Below are 19,952 nucleotides of genomic sequence, written 5' to 3'. Positions count from 1 at the left end.
ATGTTAGTTATGTTACAGTAAACTGCTTCTGACAAACTTCACTTTACAATTTTCCTCACACACAAAACTTAATACACAAAATACTCGACGGACAAATCCGACGTATCACTAAAAGCGAGGTAACGCGTTTTATTCAGTACCGTGACAAAGTAAACAAGTGCTGGTATTGTTAAAAAGAGAAAGACCGAACTTCCCAAAACGGTTGTCTAAATAAAGGTTTTGGTAAAATAAAAAAATATCGTTATTTAAAAAGCAGAACCAAATATGAATGCCATGCGGCCACATCTCTTTGCTAGTTCATCATCTTCACTATCAATGGCTCTCCCAGGTATGAATCCTATTTATGGTCGGCAATTATAGATGCGATTTACGATGGAAGTACAATCCGGGGTTATGTTGACGTGTCTGTGGAATTTCACACCTATAAATTTACACCATCGTACCCTTCCTACAGGTAAAACATCTCACTTGATCGAGGTGTGTGCGCCAAACTTGTTATGGGTAATGTCACACAATTCACAGCTCATTATAGAAATAGGTTTTACCCTTTTAACTGGAACAAAAACTGACACCTTTATTCAAGGCATCATGTTTGCAATAACCACAACACAAGCAGTCAAAATGCAAACAAAAGAGACAACTCTGATAATAATATGCACTATCCTTGAAAGGTGTCAGTTTTTGTGCCAGTTAAAAGGGTAAAACCTATTTCTATATCTTGTTACTGGCAAAGGTCTCATAATGTAAATGCTCACCCCGAGCCCTCAATACTCTGATAGTGCGCTGTTTTTGAGTTGTACGCCTTTTGGCGTCTTCCGAGACGGCTTTTCTTAGAGCCTAGTCTCCACTGGTGTTGGACCAATCAAATTCAAGGACAGTGCATTATTATCAGAGTTGTCTCTTTTGTTTGCATTTTGACTGCTTGTGTTGTGGTTATTGCAAACATGCCTTGAATAAAGGTGTCAGTTTTTGTGCCAGTTAAAAAGGGTAAAACCTATTTCTATATCTTGTTACTGGCAAAGGAGGTCTCATGTCACAGCTCATTTTTTGAAAAAATTCTGAAGGCCTTATCCACGCAGTTGTCGATAAAAAGCCACTTGCCTGACCACACGTGACCACGCTGGTACGTTGCCGTTCGATTCACATCGCTCGATAATGTTATCTGTGCCTTGGAATCAAACTGCACTAACCACCGCACGACATTCATATTCACAATGCCCAGGAACGGCTCGCACTGCAAGTTGGCAAGACAAGCGGCGAACAGCAATGGGATTTGCACGAAGATTCGAGTGTCACGTTTCCACATCCCGTTGTGGTAGGTGCGCGGTAGGTTTTCTCCGGTGCTCCGGTTTTCTCCCATGCGAAGGCAAACAACTTTGGCAATGCAAATGGTCACACAAACAAAAACACTAACCCAAATGCAGGTCCCTCCTGTAAAAAGTCTTGTAACCAAAGCAAGGGGTTTGGCTGGGTTAAGGGATCATCTCGTTCACCAGAAACGGAGGCAGGCAACGCATGCATCTTTACTATTTTTTTTAATAAAGTTTGTACAAAATTTCACACAGTCAAGTACTGGCCAGGGAATACGTACAATGGAAATGGCTAAGGCGATGGAGGGTCTTATTAAAAAAAAAACATAGAAATATAAATAAAAACTAAACAAGACAGGGCATTTGCATAGCATGTTGCCTATGGTGTGAACATTTTTTTACACCTTTATCCAGGCAAGGTCACACCCAATTACCTCTATTACCGGGGAGACACTGGACAAACTGATCAGCCCGAATCAATACACTGGTGGATGACGACCACCCTAAGCCGTCAAAATCTCTCGTGGTCTCGCTATACAACAATCCATTTAGTTCCTTCCACGAGCCAACTCCATCGCTCCATCTTGGCAGCAGTTGACGCTACCACTGGCCATCATACGTTTTAGTGACGCGTCCTGCCCAAGCCAACTTCCTTTTATTAAGTCAGAATGACACTGTAGCTACGCAACAACACTTTCGTACTTAAATCAGCACAATATGCCATTCTTTTTCCAACAACGATGCAGGGGGGGTTTCTCTTGATCGATGTCCACATTACAGCGGACGACAAATTCCCTGCAGAAATTTTCCCGGACGGCAGTGATAATCCAATGGTCAACTCCAAATGTCAAACTGGTGCGCCGTGCGGTGCGTGTACCAAATGCGTTTGGTGCGCTGTGTACTTCATGTGCCGGGCGACCCGTATACAACATGCGTGCCCTCTGGATGCAACGTGTCGCACGCTATGCAGTCCGATTTGTGCAATGTGGAGTTCTCCAATTTGTATTTACACTTGGGTCACAATAACACGAGCTTGTGCTGGTGGGCCACTTTCTTTCAGTCACCGTGACATTACGGGTCTCTGCTAATCTCTACTGCCCGTCCTCCAGGTCTCTCATCTCTCCTTTTTTTGTTCATCTTAACTTTCATCTCACTCGTATTTCTCTTGTCTACAGCTCTCTCTCTCGTTCAGTTTTTGTTCATCTCACTAATCTGTACTGCTCGTCCAGAGCACCCATCTCTCTGTTGTTTCTCTTTCAGCTCACTAATCTGTTTACCGTTTTGTGTCCGTGGGCCATAGTTTGGCAGGCAAATCAAAGAGCATTCACAGTCCACATCTGGCCCATAGGTAGCTAGTTGAAGAGACAGCAGTTGGCAGTGCCCTATGTATGCGACAGTGAACTCTCCACTATACGGGCTGCCGTTTAACCAAACTTGCAAAGATAATCTTTACACACGCGCGCGCCGGGTGCTACTGGCTGCTCCTCACCCGTCGCGGCTCAGTGACTTGGTGCCGACCGTGACAGCGCACATGTCCAGAAGTATGCCGGTTTCTTTAACCAGCGTAAAAAACACAATATGAAACATTCTACACGTATTCACCACCATTCTACATGGGTAAGCAACAAACACGTTTTAATAGCCTAACTTATGTATATTTTGCATTGTGTGGTCTTATTTATCTGGGCCACCCCTCTCCCCAATTACCCTGGATAATCGAGAGTTGACTATATCCTGCACTGCGCTATTCTGTGTACTGCACACGCATCGTGTTGTACGTATGCTGAAATTATTTCGCACCGCACGTAGCCAACCGTATTAATCGGTGTGGGGGAGGGGCACGACAACAAACTGTGTAATAAACACGCCCTGTGAGGTTCACCACCTGTGCTCTGTGCAACCTATCTTCGGGACGTTATGTCCTGCACTGCGATATCTGCGTACCCGCACGCGCTCCGCGGAACGCGCGTACCGCCAGCTCGCGCGGCTCAATCCGCGTGAACCGTGTCCCGCATTGCTACGGCCGCCCCCCCCCCCGCCACCCACCCGCTGGCGGCGACGGCTCAGGGCGTGAACGCGCCGCACGCGAGCAGCAGGTTGCGGCGCGTGAAGTGCAGGTGCGCCACGGGCGTGCTCTTGGTGAAGTGCGCGCCCAGCGTCAGGTCGGCCGCGTGCTCCGCGGGCGGCGAGTGCAGCGACGCTGACACGAAGTCGTCGGGGTCCAGCTCGTCGACGGCCCGCGTCACGTCCCACAGGCGCACGCAGCAGTCCGCTCCGCCTGTGCGTGACCGCAACCCGCAAACAAAACAAAAAAATAAGGTCACAATGACGACAGCCACGGCCAGAATTTGTATTTATACTGGAGGAATCCAACGGGCTATACAAGCTATTTTTCATAGATGTTCAGTCGGCACACGGTGTCACGGAGGAAGTGATGGACTTGCTCCTCTTATCCATTGCGTGCGATTGTTCTTCACTGTCCTACCCCACCGGCACCAACCAGCGCGGTGATTGCGTGGTCCACTGACATACAAGGCCCTCATCCAGCAGTGGAATGCCAAAAAGGGATCGACATGTACGTGTCCAGATTGGAATGTGGAAGGAACACATGTGGATAAGAGACCAGATAGCATTATACAAGTGTAGGGGTGATTGTCACTCACCACTCTGCAGGCCGTTTACTTCCCCTTATCATCAATAGGGGGCAGCGGCGTTACCACGCCAAGGAAAATGTTCATGGCCCAAAAAGCGGCCTTCCTTCCGATATTAGGAAGCCACTGGAGCTATTTCACTTTTAAATATAGATTGAAGACTTTTCCTTAGAACTGCTGTTTGTGTTTGGTTTGTTGTCCTTCCCCCGCACCTCCGATTAGCACGGTTGGCTATGTCCGGTGCGAAAGAAGTCCAACATGCACAGGTACATCATAAACCATGTCACGCCAGGCAGAGCTTTAAGGAGTTTTTCAGCCTCCAGAGGCACCATGTCGAGGTGGCTGCTAACCTTAAAGGGGCCCGAGTAATTGACCCCCAAAAAGTCAAATAAAATGTTGAGTTTATTAATCGACTAATCATTCGAGCAATAACGAGAACCCAGAATAACTTTCTGTGGTTGACTCCGAACGTGGCCATTGAGCCAACTGCTTCAATTATCACGGATGGCTATTTACGGTGCAAAAGAAGTAAAAAAATACACGCATACAATGCATAAGAGGCCACTGCCACTCACCTGAAGCGAGCACCTCCCCGTCGCGGCTGAACTTCAGCGTGTACACGGTGTCCGTGTGACCCTAACAACACACACGCACAGGACGCTCCTTATAGCAAACGCGCAACTGTTTGGGAACACCTACCTGAAAGGCAAAGACGAAACAGAGAAGATAGATCACGCATATTCGTACTTTCCAGAGCAACTTTTGGGCGTGCGCTTATCCTTGTTAAGTATTTAATGAGCGATATTAACATTACCACCCGGAGCTGCACAAGATGATGTCACTTGGCGCACGATGTGTGACGTCGTGAGATGATGTCACGCAAACATTTATATCAGGGGGAAGTGAGGCACACGCATGGCGGGTGACCTCATTGCCTCGGCCGGGAATACTTATAGATTTAGCGCTAGTTTTTTTTTTATCACCAAGTTTTCGTCAAACCTCTGATCAATTGGTCCCAATTTCTCCAGGGGATTAGCAACACAAATTTTGAACTAAATTTGACTTCGGATCATCTTGAAAGAGTTATTGTGAGCCCGTGTTACAGACGGAGAAAATAATGACAGTGCGCAAAGAGGCATGGAGAGATGCGTGCTTGGAATTACACTGAGAGACAATGACAAGAACACATGGATTGCAGAACATACATAGAACAAGGATATAATAGGAAAAGTTTATGGCTACAGTACTAAGAAAAGTGTATTTGGGGAGTACACATCACGAGAAGCCGGTGGATGATGGGAGGGAAGGCGCCCGAGACAACAAATCACTGGAGAGATGGGACGATGGACATCAGCTCATGTGATGGGGCAAGGTGGCTTGTTACATCATAGGATCATAACAGCCGGAGACACTTTGGGGAAGCCTTCACCCAGCGGTAGATTCTTCATGGCTGATAAATGATATTCACGGGTGAGTGAGCTCATGGGATTCGCTAACACTAAATCAATGTGGACAAGAGGAACGCGACGGGAGGATGAAAGTGAACGCGCTGGGGAACCTTGAGCTCGGCAATGGGGAGTCCATGCGCGATGTCCCAAAGCAACACTCGGCTGTCTGCGCCACCTGACGCCAGGAATCGCCCGTTTGGCGAAAATGCCACACAGTGGACGGAACCCTGAGGCACACACGGCAACACCATCGTCGGCATCGTCGTCAGCATCCTTGTCATCATGATAATCCCGCACACCATCGGCATGATCGTCACCGTCGTCGTTATTGCAATTAAAGTTGAAATCATCACAAGCATAATCGCCATAACGGTGACAATCACTAGCACTAGAAACATCACCATCATCACAAACATCAGCATGGTTTGCTCGTAAGTCCAACATACATACAAACATCAACATTATCAATGATATGTGTACATCATCAGTTTTCATTGCGATTCAGAATTGAACAAAAAAAACTCAAATAACTTTAACGGTATCGAGGCTCCCACAAAGCCGTGCGTGAAGGGCATGTGGTATTGTTTGGTGCCAGCTATCGTAGAGTGCGGTTGTGTCGCTACGGTTCTCTGCAGTGACGTCTTTAAAAAAACAACGGCACTACTACGCCTCCCTAATTAAAATGAACGCCGAGCCGCTCGCACGTTCCGCGATTCGGCGGTGAACGGGAACCCCCGCCCTGCAACTCGCAGAAGTTGTCTCGCGACGGCAAAAGGATCAAACTCTCTCGCGCGCGCACTGCACCTTATGTCCCGTGAGTGTGCGCACGCAGGCCCCGTTCAGGACGTCCCACACGCGCACTGAGCGGTCCGCCGAGCCCGTGGCCACGTAGTTGGAGTTGGGGTGGAAGCAGGCGCACGTGACGTCGCTCAGGTGGCCCGCGAACACGCGAACCGCCTGGTGGTGGTCCATCACCCACAGCCTGCGCCGGCGGTCACATCGTCAACCGGAGGGCACGACGAGCAACAGCGTCAGCGATGTCGCCGGCTTGACCACCCCACAACTCCCCCCTGAGCATACCCTGGAACTTGTCGCTGCTGCCCTGGTTACATTTGTTCCTGGGGATTGTTGTTGGTGGATCCTGGTCACTTCCTGACAGGGGCTGTGCTGTGTTGTTTTCCCTCCTCTTCCATGTTTCCCTATCCTGTCCTGACCCCATTTCCCCCCTTTCAGACCATAATATATTTATTTCTCATTTTGTAACGCATCTCTAAACTTATGACTGGATCACCATCACCACGATAACCTTGAACACTATCAGTGTTGTCAATGTCACAAACATAACTATAACCACCTGTATGTACATATGTTGAACTTCTTTCGCACCGTACGTAGCCAACCGCAATCATCGGGGGTGCTGGGGAAGGATAACTAAACAAAAAAGTAGTCTCAAATAAAATCGAATTGAATCTAGAAGATTATTTAAAAGTGCACAGCTCCAGTGGTTTCCTAATATCGGAAGGAGGAGCGTTCCAGACGGCCACAGAAGCGCACCTACACCACAAACATAAAACACCGCCAAAAAGGTTTCCAACGCTGCAAAATCAAAAACGCCACCATCACCAGCACATGCTAGCAGTCTCGACCGATCACGGTGGCTGGCAGACGTTAGCCGTACCGTGCGGTGCGGTCATGCCCGGCCGACACGAAGTAGTGTCCGTGCGGGGAGAAGGAGGCATGCCAGACAGGCCAGATGTGTCCACGGTACGCCACGAGGCACGTGAAGGTGTGGAGTGACCACACGCGCACCGTGCCGTCTTCGGAGGAGGACAGCAGCCATGCCCTGCACGCACGCACATACCATGCTGATGCTTACACATAGGCTTTCGCGAACAATATCATCCATAATACAGGTGTTTTTTTTTGGGGGGGGGGGGGGTAGATCGCGTACACATTTACACATACAAACACACACACAAGCATAGATAAAACAGATGTACAGACACACAGACATACACTGACACAGACCAACACAGAGACATATGCACATTCAGACAACAATAATCGCCATTCGCCACGGAGTGGCGGTGACAGACACACTCAGACACACCGGGCACACAGATAAAGATGCACACAGCCACAGAGAAACAGCACAGCTCCGAGGCTCAATGTATCCGACATTGGCCGTTGTGAGCCGGCGGTGCGTTTGACGGCTGGGCGGGGGTCGTGAGCGAGTGAGCGCGTGCCGCACCGTTCGGGGCTGAAGCTGGTGGAGAAGACGGGTCCACCGTGACCGAGCAGCAGCTTCGAGTCGCTCGTCGTGCGATCGTCCATGATCCGCTCCATCACGTCGTCCGCTTCCTTGTCGATGAGGACCAATTCTGTGAGATGCACGCACACGCACTAAGTGGCGGTGACGTCACCACGGCGCTTGTGCCAGGCTAGGAGCATGTTCAGGCCACGTGAAGTGTCAAACGCCCGCTGGCATGAGGTCACGGGGCAGACCCAGCAGGTGCCATGGGTCGACTGAGATGATTGGCCGATGCACTACCTGTGCACCCCAACTGTGCCAACGCACACACACACACAGTCACACGCATATACAAAGATCCCCCGTATAGCCTTAACAGACTGTTGGGTTGGGACAGGTGCTGTGCCTGGCCACCTTTGTCTTCCCGATGCTGATGAAAGCACACTGCATCAGGTGCTCATTTAAGGCTTAGTCGACCTCGGTTCAGATAATTGTCACTGGTGTTGGGTGTGAACGGGAATCGATCGCGGGTCACCGGGTTCGTAGCGCAGCACGCCAACCACTACACAACCACTACACACACACAAAGATCTCTCATATAGCCCTAAGCAGACCCTTGGGGCAAGTGTTTTTAGCGAGCACTTATGAAGGCCGGCACGGCACATGAGGGCGTGGGTGGCCAGCACTGCGCCCGGCCGCCTTTGTCTCCCCAGTGGCGATGTTTGCACACTGCACGAGGTACTCATTTGAGGCCGAGTCCACCTAGGGGAGACCCAGGACCGGTTCAGATATTCGTCACCAATGTTGGCCGTCAGCGGGAATCGGTCGCCGGGTTCGTAGCGCAGCGTAGCGCTAACCGCTGCACCGCCGCTCCCCACACACGACACACCGACACCGACACACGCGTGTGTTACCGCTGGATGGTTTGATGCAGCGCAGCTTCTTCGGCGTGAGGCTCCACACCCGCACGGTGGAGTCGGAAAAGCCGGCAGCGACGAGGCTCGAGTCATCAGAGATGTCGCAGCAGGACAGGCCCTGGAGGAGCGGCAACGAAGTGCGGCCCGGTTGACACTCACTTGTGCACACTTTTGGCAAACCGATTCGCACACGACCGTTAAAAAAAAAAACACTCGGATGTGGGAGTGAACTTTCTTGCAACTGGCGAATAAAAGCTCCTGAGCTCATCGGATTCATCCGAGACGAATAAAGATTCTGATATTTTGTTTAACCAGGTGAGAACTCACGAGGCCAGGAGAGTCTCCGTGACCTGGGACATTAGCGGGGGGTGGGGGTGAGGATTACCACCCCAATTTTCAGTAGGTAATTTTCAAATATAGTGGCCCACTCTCGCGCGAGTGACGTGACGCTATCTTTAACAATCGCCGTTTTTAAAACGGCTATCACAACCCCAATGCATCGAATTCGAACGGAGAGCCTCCGCCACGGACGATGGAGGCGCTACCGCCGGGCCAAGTCACCACCTTAATCCGGCACGGGCGGTGGCCGCGTAGCTCAGGGGTAAGAGGAGACTGAACCAGCGCTGAGGAAATCCCGGGGTTTCTGATGCATATTGAATCTACCTAAATGTAACGATAGCATTTCATTTTGATACAAATCGATGTAGACCATCAAATAATCCATTCTTAAATTCACGAGGCTGTGTAGATATAAATGAGCGTAACAATCCTCCCGTATACTCATTGATTACGAGCCGACTTATTAACATGTTCGTCAGTAATTATCGCCAGAATATCCTGCACTGTTTACGAGCTATAGCACTGTGAAGTTCCCAAATATTGTTAAATCTCCTTCAAATGAGAGAAGGTTGCAGTATTTTTGGAATAAAAATTTACCTAAGTAATGAAAATCAGCAAACCAATGAGCCTTTATAAGAAACCTTTTAATCGATACATTATCTGCTATGACAGAGCAAAATCATTGACATTGACAAATAAAATGGAACCAAAAAGTAAAACGTCCACACAGGTGGGCAAATGCAAGCCGCCGAATTACACCGAGACAGAAAGAGGAACACACGGATTAGAAGACAAACGCAAAACTGCACACAGAATATCGACTCTGAAGCAGCGGGCTGCGGCAGCATACGTCGCTAGAACCACCGATGGTCGGTGGACGAGATGAACGCCAGAGTGGCGGCCAAAGGAGGGAACCCGCCACAGAGAGGGCATCAAGCATGAAGACGCGGCGGTGAAATCAGCCGGTGTGCAAGGAGGCGAGACGGATTGTTACGTACGTGTGTATGGTGTAGTAGGTGTGTATGTATGTTGGAGGTGTGTGTGTGTGTGTATGTTGAACATCTTTCGCATCGTACGCAGCCAATCATGCTAATCGGAGGAGGTTGCGAGGGAAGGACGACAAAACTAAACGCGTAGCGGGACGGTGAGAGATCCCGACAGGCTTGGGGAGGGCCTCCATCGACAATGGCCGAGACTGATAAAACCCACCTGGTAGGCGTTGAGGAAGGTGTAGAGGCAGATGGAGGGCAGGCAGTCAGGGCCCAGGCGTACCCGCTTCATGCTCTCCTTGAGAGCGATCACCTTGTCCAGCTTGTCCGAGTCCTTCAGCTCGGGCAACGGAATCCTTGAGGTGGTCACGGGGAGGGAGAGACAAGGGAAACGAAAGACGTGCATTGTGATTACGTCATCACCATCATCCCTACTTTGCTTTTTGTGCGTTAGTTTGTTGTCCTTCCGATTAGCACGGTTGGCTCCGTAAGGTGTGATAGAAGTTCAACATGCATACATAATTACTGTCAAAATTATCGTCATTCCCGACGTAACAATCACCACTATCGTCATCGCAGCCACATTCACAACCATCGTTATTATCACCACCGGATTTATTATCCCTACGATCAAAAACGTGATCGCTGTCTTCATAAAAATCACCCCCATCCCCAGATGGGATGAGGCTCCTCTATCGGCATGAGGGTACTGTGTCGGACAGGATGAGGGCTCCGTATCGGACAGGACAAGGGTGCGGATTCGGTTGGTGTGATTCCGCGTATATGCAGCGCACCGATTTCTACACAAAATGTACTGCGTGGTTTGAATTCACCCGTATGCGGCTACATGGTCAGACGTGGAACATTGTGTGATCTCTGTGTATTGTCTGTGTGTGTGTACTGTGTGTACTTGCGTGCGGACTTTGCGTGTGTACTGTGTGTACTGTGCGTACTGTCTGTACTGTGTGTGTGTACTGTGCGTACCGTCTGTACTGTGTGTGTGTACTGTGCGTACCATCTGTACTGTGTGTGTGTACTGTGCGAACTGCCTGTACTGTGTGTGTACTGTGCGTACTGTCTGTACTGTGTGTGTGTACTGTGCGTACCGTCTGTACTGTGTGTGTACTGTGCGTACCGTCTGTACTGTGTGTGTGTACTGTGCGTACCGTCTGTACTGTGTGTGTGTACTGTGCGTACCGTCTGTACTGTGTGTGTGTACTGTGCGTACCGTCTGTACTGTGTGTGTGTACTGTGCGTACTGTGTGTACCGTCTGTACTGTGTGTGTACTGTGCGTACTGTCTGTACTGTGTGTGTACTGTGCGTACTGTCTGTACTGTGTGTGTGTACTGTGCGTACTGTCTGTACTGTGTGTGTACTGTGCGTACTGTCTGTACTGTGTGTACTGTGCGTACTGTCTGTACTGTGTGTACTGTGCATACTGTCTGTACTGTGTGTACTGTGTGTACTGTGCATACTGTCTGTACTGTGTGTGTACTGTGCGTACCGTCTGTACTGTGTGTGTGTACTGTGCGTACCGTCTGTACTGTGTGTGTGTACTGTGCGTACTGTCTGTACTGTGTGTACTGTGCGTACTGTCTGTACTGTGTGTGTGTACTGTGCGTACTGTCTGTACTGTGTGTGTACTGTGCGTACTGTCTGTACTGTGTGTGTACTGTGCGTACTGTCTGTACTGTGTGTGTGTACTGTCTGTACTGTGTGTGTGTACTGTGTGTACTGTCTGTACTGTGTGTACTGTGCGTACTGTCTGTACTGTGTGTACTGTGTGTACTGTGCACTCTACTTGGCAGGCAGCCGTCTCATTGTGCGGTTTCGCTCGGTCCCTTTTCTTGGAACGCATCTACCACTACCACCGCCGCCACGTAGAACGAGGGAAACCTGTACTACGGAAGCCGTCCACTGGCTCGCCAGCGTCGGCATCACCACGTAAGCGTCGCCTATCAACTCCCTGCCACGTGGAAGTCTTCGAAACACTCACCGAGTGATGGGGGGGGCATTCGGGTCCTGTTTTTTGCTCTTTCCGGCCGTCGCTTCTTTCTTCGACTTCTTCTTCTTGGGCCGCCCCTCCTCACCCTCCCCTGCCCCCTCCTCATCCTCGTCGTCCGGAGGGACTTCTAGCTCCGGCTCCTTGAGCAGCCCGTAGTAAACCTGCGAGCGTGGACACGGCATCGCCCCCGGTCACCGTGAATGCACTCCTGAACCGTCTGCGGCAGGGGTAAGGGGGGGCGACTCGGGGGTCTCTTGGGATGGATAGGGCCCACGGCTTCATTTGGCACGGCTCGCGACCACGCGAGGGGGACGTGGGTGGGCGTTGGTGATGTCGTCAGCGGCAAAAGGCGTTGTCACACTGGGTGTGGCCGCCATGGTGGCTATGAGATGTTAACTACTTCGCCTGGTATACAGGAGGTCGTGGGTTCGATCCCGACCCTGATGCCTACTGTATATTTGGAGTTTGCATGTCTCTCTCTCTCCCTGTGGTCGTGTGGATTTTTCTTGAGCTATCATTCGTGGTCAGGTAGCTTCCGAAAAAGAGCTACATAGCTCGGTGGGCCTTACCTGGTAAAATTAAAAAAATTGTTAGTTTGGGGGGGGGGGGGGGTTCCTGCCTTTAGGTGGCAGGATTTTGAGAGAAGATATTTTTATCAGGGCTCGAGTAATACTATTACTACCTATTCTTATTGGGTTGGGGAGGGGGGAATGTCTTGAAATGCATCACCCGAGCGTTATTCTAATTGGCTAAACGGTCCTTGAGGGTGTGACGTGGCCCGAAACGGTGTCAGGTGGTCGTCGTGGCGCTAGCACCTTGGACTTGTTGGCGTGGCGCGGCGCCTCGCCCCCCATGGCGCCCGAGGTGAGCGCCACCTGCGCGGCGGTGCGGGGCGCGCCGTCGTACACGTCCACGTACACGTGCTCCTGCGTGATGAGCGACGCTCGCGACGTGGGGCGCTCCTGCGAACCAGAGGCAGCGACCGTTAGAAACCATAACCCGTAAGCCACCACGTCCGCGAGATGCCCTCACAAACGCACAGCCACGACAAGCCGATGCAAAGCCACACACCAGCAACCAGACGTGGAGTAACGGCCAAAACCATTGTGCCATGCACAACCGTCGCAACCACAACAAGAGCAACGTATCCGCAAAGACAAAGATCTCCCTAATAATAGAGGTTTTTTGGGTTAGATCGCGTAAATAAATGTGTCGTTAAAACCCGCTACCACCCGACACAGCCAACTAATAAGGGTTGTCACGTAAACAGAAAATGCAAATTCGGCACTAGTACAGCACAACGGTGTGTTGAGAGAGCCAAGCAACAACATTTACAATCTGAGTACGACGTTTCACCAGCATTTACAACTAGCTTCATCAGGCGACATCCAGATTTGTGAAGAAGTCGAACTGTTTCGTTCATTATATAGAGGCGTAGATGTGGTGACCAGGCCTCTGCGCTCTTGCATTACTGAGGCAACGAACATTATGCAATATGCGAGCCCTTTGAACTTGTCCTTCCTGTCTATTGTGTGTATTATAGGCATGCATTTAAATAATGTGTTATTTGATGATTCACTTCCATGCAGCACTCAGGCGGTAGCTATCCGAACAGTTAAAGTTATTTTTATTTCTTTCAATGTCGATTCTCTAATTAGTCTTGGCCAGTAGCAGCTAGTTTTGCACAGAACTTCCACATTATCAAAATCAAAGGAGTGTCCTTGTTGGCAAGCATGTTCTGCTACTGCTGACAGTTGTATTTGAGATAATTTAATATTTCTCTGATGTTCTTTTAGTCTCGTGCTGATCATTCGTCCTGTTTGCCAAACATAACATTCACCACACGTGCAGTTAATCCTGTACACACCTTTTGTTGATAGCTTCGGTAATACATCTTTTGTACCAGATATTAATTTCTGTATTTTATGTACCTTTCCAAATCTGACTCGGATGATTTTTTTCCAAACATCTGGCTAGTTTATCAGTTATTTTGATCGTTTTAATTATTTGGGCAGTTTCAATGCTCGTGTTATTTTATTTGGTTTTGGCATTCAATGCCCTGTTGATTTGTGCATCATTGTAACCGTTCATTTGCAGCGTTTCTTTAACATGTTGAATTTCACTTCTCAGACTGTCACCATCTGACACTTTCTTAGCTCGATGAATGAGCGTCTTGATAAGAGCAGATTTCTGTGCGAGGTGATGGTGTCACTCTGCATTCAGATAGACGTCAGATCTCCCGTGTAGCCTTTAGCAGACTGTCGGGGCAAGTGCTGTTAGCGAGCACCAATGAAGGCCGGAACGGCACACGAGGTGGTGGGTGGCCAGCACCATACCCGACCGCCTTTGTCTCCCTAGTGGCAATGCACCAGGTACTCATTTGAGGCTGAGTCGACCTAGGGGACGCCCAGGACCGGTTCAGATAGTCGTCACCGGCGTTAACCGTGAGCGGGAATCGAACTCGGGTCGCCGGGTTCGTAGCACGGCACGCTAACCACTGCGCGACGAATCCACGCAGCAACAACAACCGCCGCCGCTCGCCACTATGCGGCGGTGACGTCGACACGGTGCCTGCGCCAGGCTATGTGCACGCACGCAGACACACCTGCAGGTGTCTGCGCAGGCCGGCGTAGCTGTCGCGAGCCATGCGAACCACGAACTTGCCGGTGCGGAACGAGGACAGCAGCGCCGAGCTGGTGTCCCCACGCAGCAAGTGCTGCCTCTTCGACAGTCCGGACAGCACCCTGTGCAGTGCAGGGAGGCCGCACGGTGAAGGCGGAGCGGTGCGCTGCAGTGCGGTGTATTGCAGTGCAGTGTGGTGATGTATGATACAGCGCAGTGCAATGTGATGCAGTGAAGAGCAGTGATGTATGCTGCAAGTGACCGTGGTGTGTGCTGTGCAATATGTTCCAACGGGTGCAGCACAGTGCTAACTAATGATGCGGTGGAGTTCAGCTCGGATCAATGGTGCAGTGAAGTACTGCTGGCATAGTGCTATGCAGCATGGTGCAGCATAAATACAATGCATTCAATGCAATGCCGAGCGAACGGCAGGTGCGGTTCAATGCGGGTGGTGCAGTTCAGTGCAGGCGAGCAGTGAAGAGCAATTCAGTGCATTGTAAGCAGCGCAGTTCAGTGCGGGATAGCGGTGCAGTATGGTGCAGTGTTGTGCAGTGTCGTGCAGTGCGGCTGCCGGTGCAGCGCGATGCGGGACGACGCGTTGCCTCGAGTGCGGTGCCGTTGAGTGCAGTCGCGCAGAGCAATACGACTGAGCGTATATTGTGTGCGGTGCAGTTCAAGTTGCTGGCGCAGTGCAACGCGGTGAAGCTTTTTTTGCGCGTGTGGGCATTGCCGTGCCGGCTGCAGTGCGGTGGCGCCGTGCCGGCGAGCGAGGCGATGCTCACCTCAGGTCGTCCTGGTAGCAGGGCTCCTGGTCCCCGTTGAAGAGGGTGAAGAAAGCTTTGGCCTCGACCTCATGCTCGTGATAAACGAGCTCCAGGTACATGTGCAGGAAGAGCGGGTACAGGAGCCCCGCCAGCTCCGCTTTGTGACAGTCCAGGCTCGACTCCACAAAACGCTTCATCTCTACTCCCCGGGCGGGGTGGGGGGGATGAAGCGAAGAGCAGGAGAAGCACGTGAAAGGAGCGAGGATGCACGTTCGAGGTGCAAGGGGCAACACGCATTATATCCATGGATTACGGAAGCATGTGCTTGTCTTCACGAGTATTTATTGAGCGGTAGAGAAGCTGATGGTAGCTGTCAAAGCACAAATTCACGTGACATTTGCAAATACTTTTTGCACTGGTTTGTCTCTCCACGTTTTGGGCAAACATTCAACCAATTTGGCTAGTTTTCAATCAGGTAAGTCCCGAATAGCAACACAAACTTTAACCACTTTGGTTAATATTAGATCATCTTCAGGAGTTATAATGCCACCACGTTGCAGACGGGACAGAGCTAAAGCATAAATGCTAGATTGGAAAGCAATGCGTGTGGAATTATTCTCCCACCCAGAGTAAAATTAGAGGAAAGAGGCAGAAGAGTGTGGGGGAGGGGAGGAGAGTAGAGATAAATGAGAGGGGAGAGGTAGGACAACATTGGGAAGAGAATGGGGTTCAGGAGAGACGTAGGATAATCATCGAATCGAGCACAGTGAGATAACAGGGAGGAAGGAGACGAGCACGTGGAGGGCAGGAGAGATGAGAGGGGAGAGGGAGGCAAGGGTGCACCCATGGAGGATATCGAAGACGGTGAGAGTGCGATCTTGAAATCTATTCAGGGGTTCCAGAATGTGAGTGCAACAGAGGAGAACCACACTCTCTCGTGGGCGGCAGGGGCAACCGTACCGGTGTAGTCGTCGTGGTAACGTGCCGCCTCGCCCGCCTGCTTGTACGCCGACAGGAGGGAGCTGACGTCCGCCGACGTGGCCCTGCTGCTGCTGCTGCCCGCGGCCCCCGCGTCTTTTGAGGCTGCGGCGGAAGCAGTCCCTCCGGAGGTCACGAGACCAGGGTCGCTCGCGACGCCCGCCTCACGACGCAATGTCTCGACCGAGTCGTGAAGGCCACTCCTCTGCAGGAACTCCAGCACCGCCGCAAGGGCCTTGCGGTCCAGCACGGAGGAGGAAGATGACGACGATGGTGGTGGTGGTGCCGGTGGGACGACACCACCACCGCCACTGCTACCACCGCCTCCTTCGCCCTAGGCAAAGACAAAGATCCCCCGCATGTTGCTTTACGCATGTGCAAACATGCATATATAAGATAAAATGCGATTCCGGCGGCTACAGATGCATAAAATGTCCTATTATCTTAAAATAAAGACTCAACACATTCATCAAGAATGCTGGCTTGAGAACAAAAATATATAAGCCACGTTTTGGCCAAAGGACCTTCTTCATAGGACATAGAGAGGCCAAACAGATATAGTGGATGAGTTGGCGACTGCACTATCCACCATAGGGCCTGCTTTATTCACACATGCCTGTCGGGCATTTATCCACGAAGTACAGTGTTACGATTTCCCATGCTACAATTGCGACACTGAACATCGGCTGAATATTATGTACGTGGTATCTATACGCGAATGTTTGGTCTTCACAGGGTTAGCTGGCTGTATATGTCATAATCTGGACGCCTTTTGTTGATCGGTTAAGGGTTCGATAATTTCGCCCCTGTGTGGATATCGCCGTCCGTCAATTTGTCTTCCCCCTTTCTTCATGCACCTTTCCATTCTACTCTGCGCACTTTTCAGCCTTTGTTCCATTTTCATCGCAGTCCATGTTCCTGATCCAAGTCACAGCAGGCAATATGCAAATTAATTAACAATATGCAATCCAACTTTCATGTTTAGATACTATGGCAAGTTGACTGTCACTCGGTTTCTCTGGACGTCTTTAAAAACAGACTGTTTGGGCAAGTGCTGTTAGTGAGAACCTATGAAGGCCAGAACGGCACTCGAGGGGGTAGGTGGCCAGTACCACGCCCAACCGCCTTTGTCTCCCTAGTGGCGATGTTTACTACACACCGCACCGGGTACTCATGAGGCAGAGTCGACCTTGGAGAGGCCCAGGATCGGTTCAGATAATCCTCACTGGTGTTGGCCGTGAGCGGGAATCGAACTCGGGTCGCCGGGTTCGTAGCGCAGCACACTAACCGCTACACCACCGCTCCCTACTACTATCTACTATCAACACACTTCAACAGGGGTCCGGCAACCACAAATAATAAGTCAATATATCAAGAGCCGCAATGCACTGTGTGATGAATACGAGACGGTGATGATCCCTTAATAAATAACGCGTCACGCAGCGGCAGTCTTTAAAGAGCCACCGCATGCGGCTCCGGAGCCGCAGGATGCCGACCCCTGCACTAAAAAAGAACCGAACCCACCACCACCACCACGATGACATGGAAGAGGTACTTTATAGTAATATAATAAAGAGCTCGGGGCGGAGGAGAGGAGAGAGGAGAGATGTGAGGGGAGAGGTAAATGTCCCGATCAAATCCCATTGTCTTATCATTACAATCATTCTCAGTCATCTTCTTGTGGTGCACCCTGCTCTCTGTAATACGTGGGTAATGACAATAGCGCCTGCGAGTGTGCGATCTTGAAATCTAGTCAGGCGCTCCGCAGAGGGTATCTTAGAAGAGCAACGCGCCCGAAGAGCGGCACACTTCGCCCAAAACAAAAGACAACAAACTTGGTAGTAGAACATCGTCGCGGTAAAGAGAACGCACTCGTAGATTGAGTAAGCATTCCGATGTAACATGGGCGTGTGTTTAACACAAGGCACCGACCGGATAGCCGGGAGGTGACGATGATGAGGAGGGGAGTGACGCCGGGGAAAGGAGTGAACGCGTTAAGGGTTCCGTCCACGGAGAGATGGAGCGTAGAAATCAGCAGATGGATCGTTACACGCCTGGAACGCTCTTCCTTAGGATATTAGGAAGACACTGGGTACTACGCCACTTTTAAATCATCATCCAGATTGACAAACTCATTTCCACCACCACGCACTTCCAGATTTAGCGCGGTTGGTCACGTACGGTGCGAAAGAAGTTCAACCCACAGCGAAGACAAATATCCCCCGTGTAGCCTGAACAGACTGTAGGGGCAAGTGCTGTTAGCGAGCACCTATGAAGACCGGCACGGCACACGAGCGGGTGGATGGCCAGCACCACGCCCGACCGCCTTTGTCTCCCTAGTGGCAATGTTTACACACCGCACCAGGTACTCATTTGAGGCTGAGTCGACCTAGGGGAGGCCCAGGACCGGTTCAGAAAATCGTCACTGGTGTTGGCCGTGAGCGGGACGGCCGGGAATCGAACCTTGGTGGCCAGGTTCGTAGCGCAGCGCTAACCGCTACACCACCGCTCCCCACATACAGCACAGACACACACGGACACAGAGAGAACAGCGAGCGACAGGTTTGTGGGTGGGGGGCCACAGGTTTGTGGGTGGGGATGACAGGGTTGTGGGTGGGGGGTGACAGGGTTGTGGGTGGGGGGTGACAGGTTTGTGGGTGGGGGGCCACAGGTTTGTGGGTGGGGGTGACAGGGTTGTGGGTGGGGGCGACAGGTTTGTGGGTGGGGGGTGACAGGGTTGTGGGTGGGGGGTGACAGGGTTGTGGGTGGGGGGTGACAGGGTTGTGGGTGGGGGGGTGACAGGTTTGTGGGTGGGGGGTGACAGGTTTGTGGGTGGGGGGTGACAGATGTGTGGGTGGGGGGTGACAGGGTTGTGGGTGGGGGGTGACAGGGTTGTGGGTGGGGGGTGACAGGTTTGTGGGTGGGGGGGTGACAGGGTTGTGGGTGAGGGGTGACAGGGTTGTGGGTGGGGGGTGACAGGGTTGTGGGTGGGGGGTGACAGGGTTGTGGGTGACAGGTTTGTGGGTGGGGGGTGACAGGGTTGTGGGTGGGGGGTGACAGGGTTGTGGGTGGGGGGTGACAGGGTTGTGGGTGACAGGTTTGTGGGTGGGGGGTGACAGGGTTGTGGGTGGGGGGTGACAGGGTTGTGGGTGAGGGGTGACAGGGTTGTGGGTGGGGGGGTGACAGGGTTGTGGGTGGGGGGGGTGACAGGGTTGTGGGTGAGGGGTGACAGGGTTGTGGGTGGGGGGTGACAGGGTTGTGGGTGGGGGGTGACAGGGTTGTGGGTGGGGGGTGACAGGGTTGTGGGTGGGGGTGACGTCGATCCAGCAGTGGAGCGAGCACGGCTGAGGGACGAAAACGGTCACAACACTCGGGCCTACCTCGGAGGCGGCGCCCGAGTCTTTCCTGGACGCTTCGGCCGCCTCCGCCGCAGCCTCCTCCTCCTTCTCCGCGTCTCCCGTCTCCATCGCCACCTTCGCGCTGCCGTTGCTGCCGCCGCTGCCGCTGTTGTTGTTGTTGCCGCCGCCGCCGTTGTTGTTGTTGTTGTTGTTGTTGTTTTCCGTCAAGTCTCCGCGCTGCTGCTGTTCCATCGGCGCCGCCATCGCGACCCGAGACCCTGGATGGAGAACCGAGGGAACCGGATCCTTCGCCGTGTGTCAAACAGAGGAACCGGATCC

At 51.6% G+C, this 19,952-nt stretch overlaps 1 protein-coding gene across 1 annotated transcript; it reads right to left on the bottom strand.

Moving 5' to 3' along the window:
* Nucleotides 1-1,518: 1,518 nt before the first annotated feature.
* TAF5 (TATA-box binding protein associated factor 5) lies at nt 1,519-19,952 on the bottom strand. Its single transcript, XM_032958283.2, has 14 exons — nt 19,656-19,952; nt 16,258-16,609; nt 15,316-15,496; nt 14,517-14,655; nt 12,727-12,873; nt 11,903-12,072; nt 10,126-10,261; nt 8,575-8,695; nt 7,661-7,790; nt 7,088-7,252; nt 6,214-6,391; nt 5,520-5,636; nt 4,537-4,597; nt 1,519-3,588 (listed from the first exon to the last, which is right to left on the bottom strand). Exons 1-14 carry the CDS (start codon nt 19,875-19,877, stop codon nt 3,374-3,376), a joined length of 2,334 nt encoding a protein of 777 aa, XP_032814174.2. The 5' UTR covers nt 19,878-19,952; the 3' UTR covers nt 1,519-3,373.

The sequence above is a fragment of the Petromyzon marinus genome, chromosome 21 (assembly GCF_048934315.1).
Source record: "Petromyzon marinus isolate PM22_M1 ecotype Great Lakes invasive population chromosome 21, UKy_Petmar_22M1.pri1.0, whole genome shotgun sequence".
In the NCBI taxonomy this organism is placed as follows: Eukaryota; Metazoa; Chordata; class Hyperoartia; order Petromyzontiformes; family Petromyzontidae; genus Petromyzon; species Petromyzon marinus.
The sequence above is the reverse complement of the archived record's forward strand: the minus strand, read 5'-3'. Positions and strand labels throughout refer to the sequence as shown.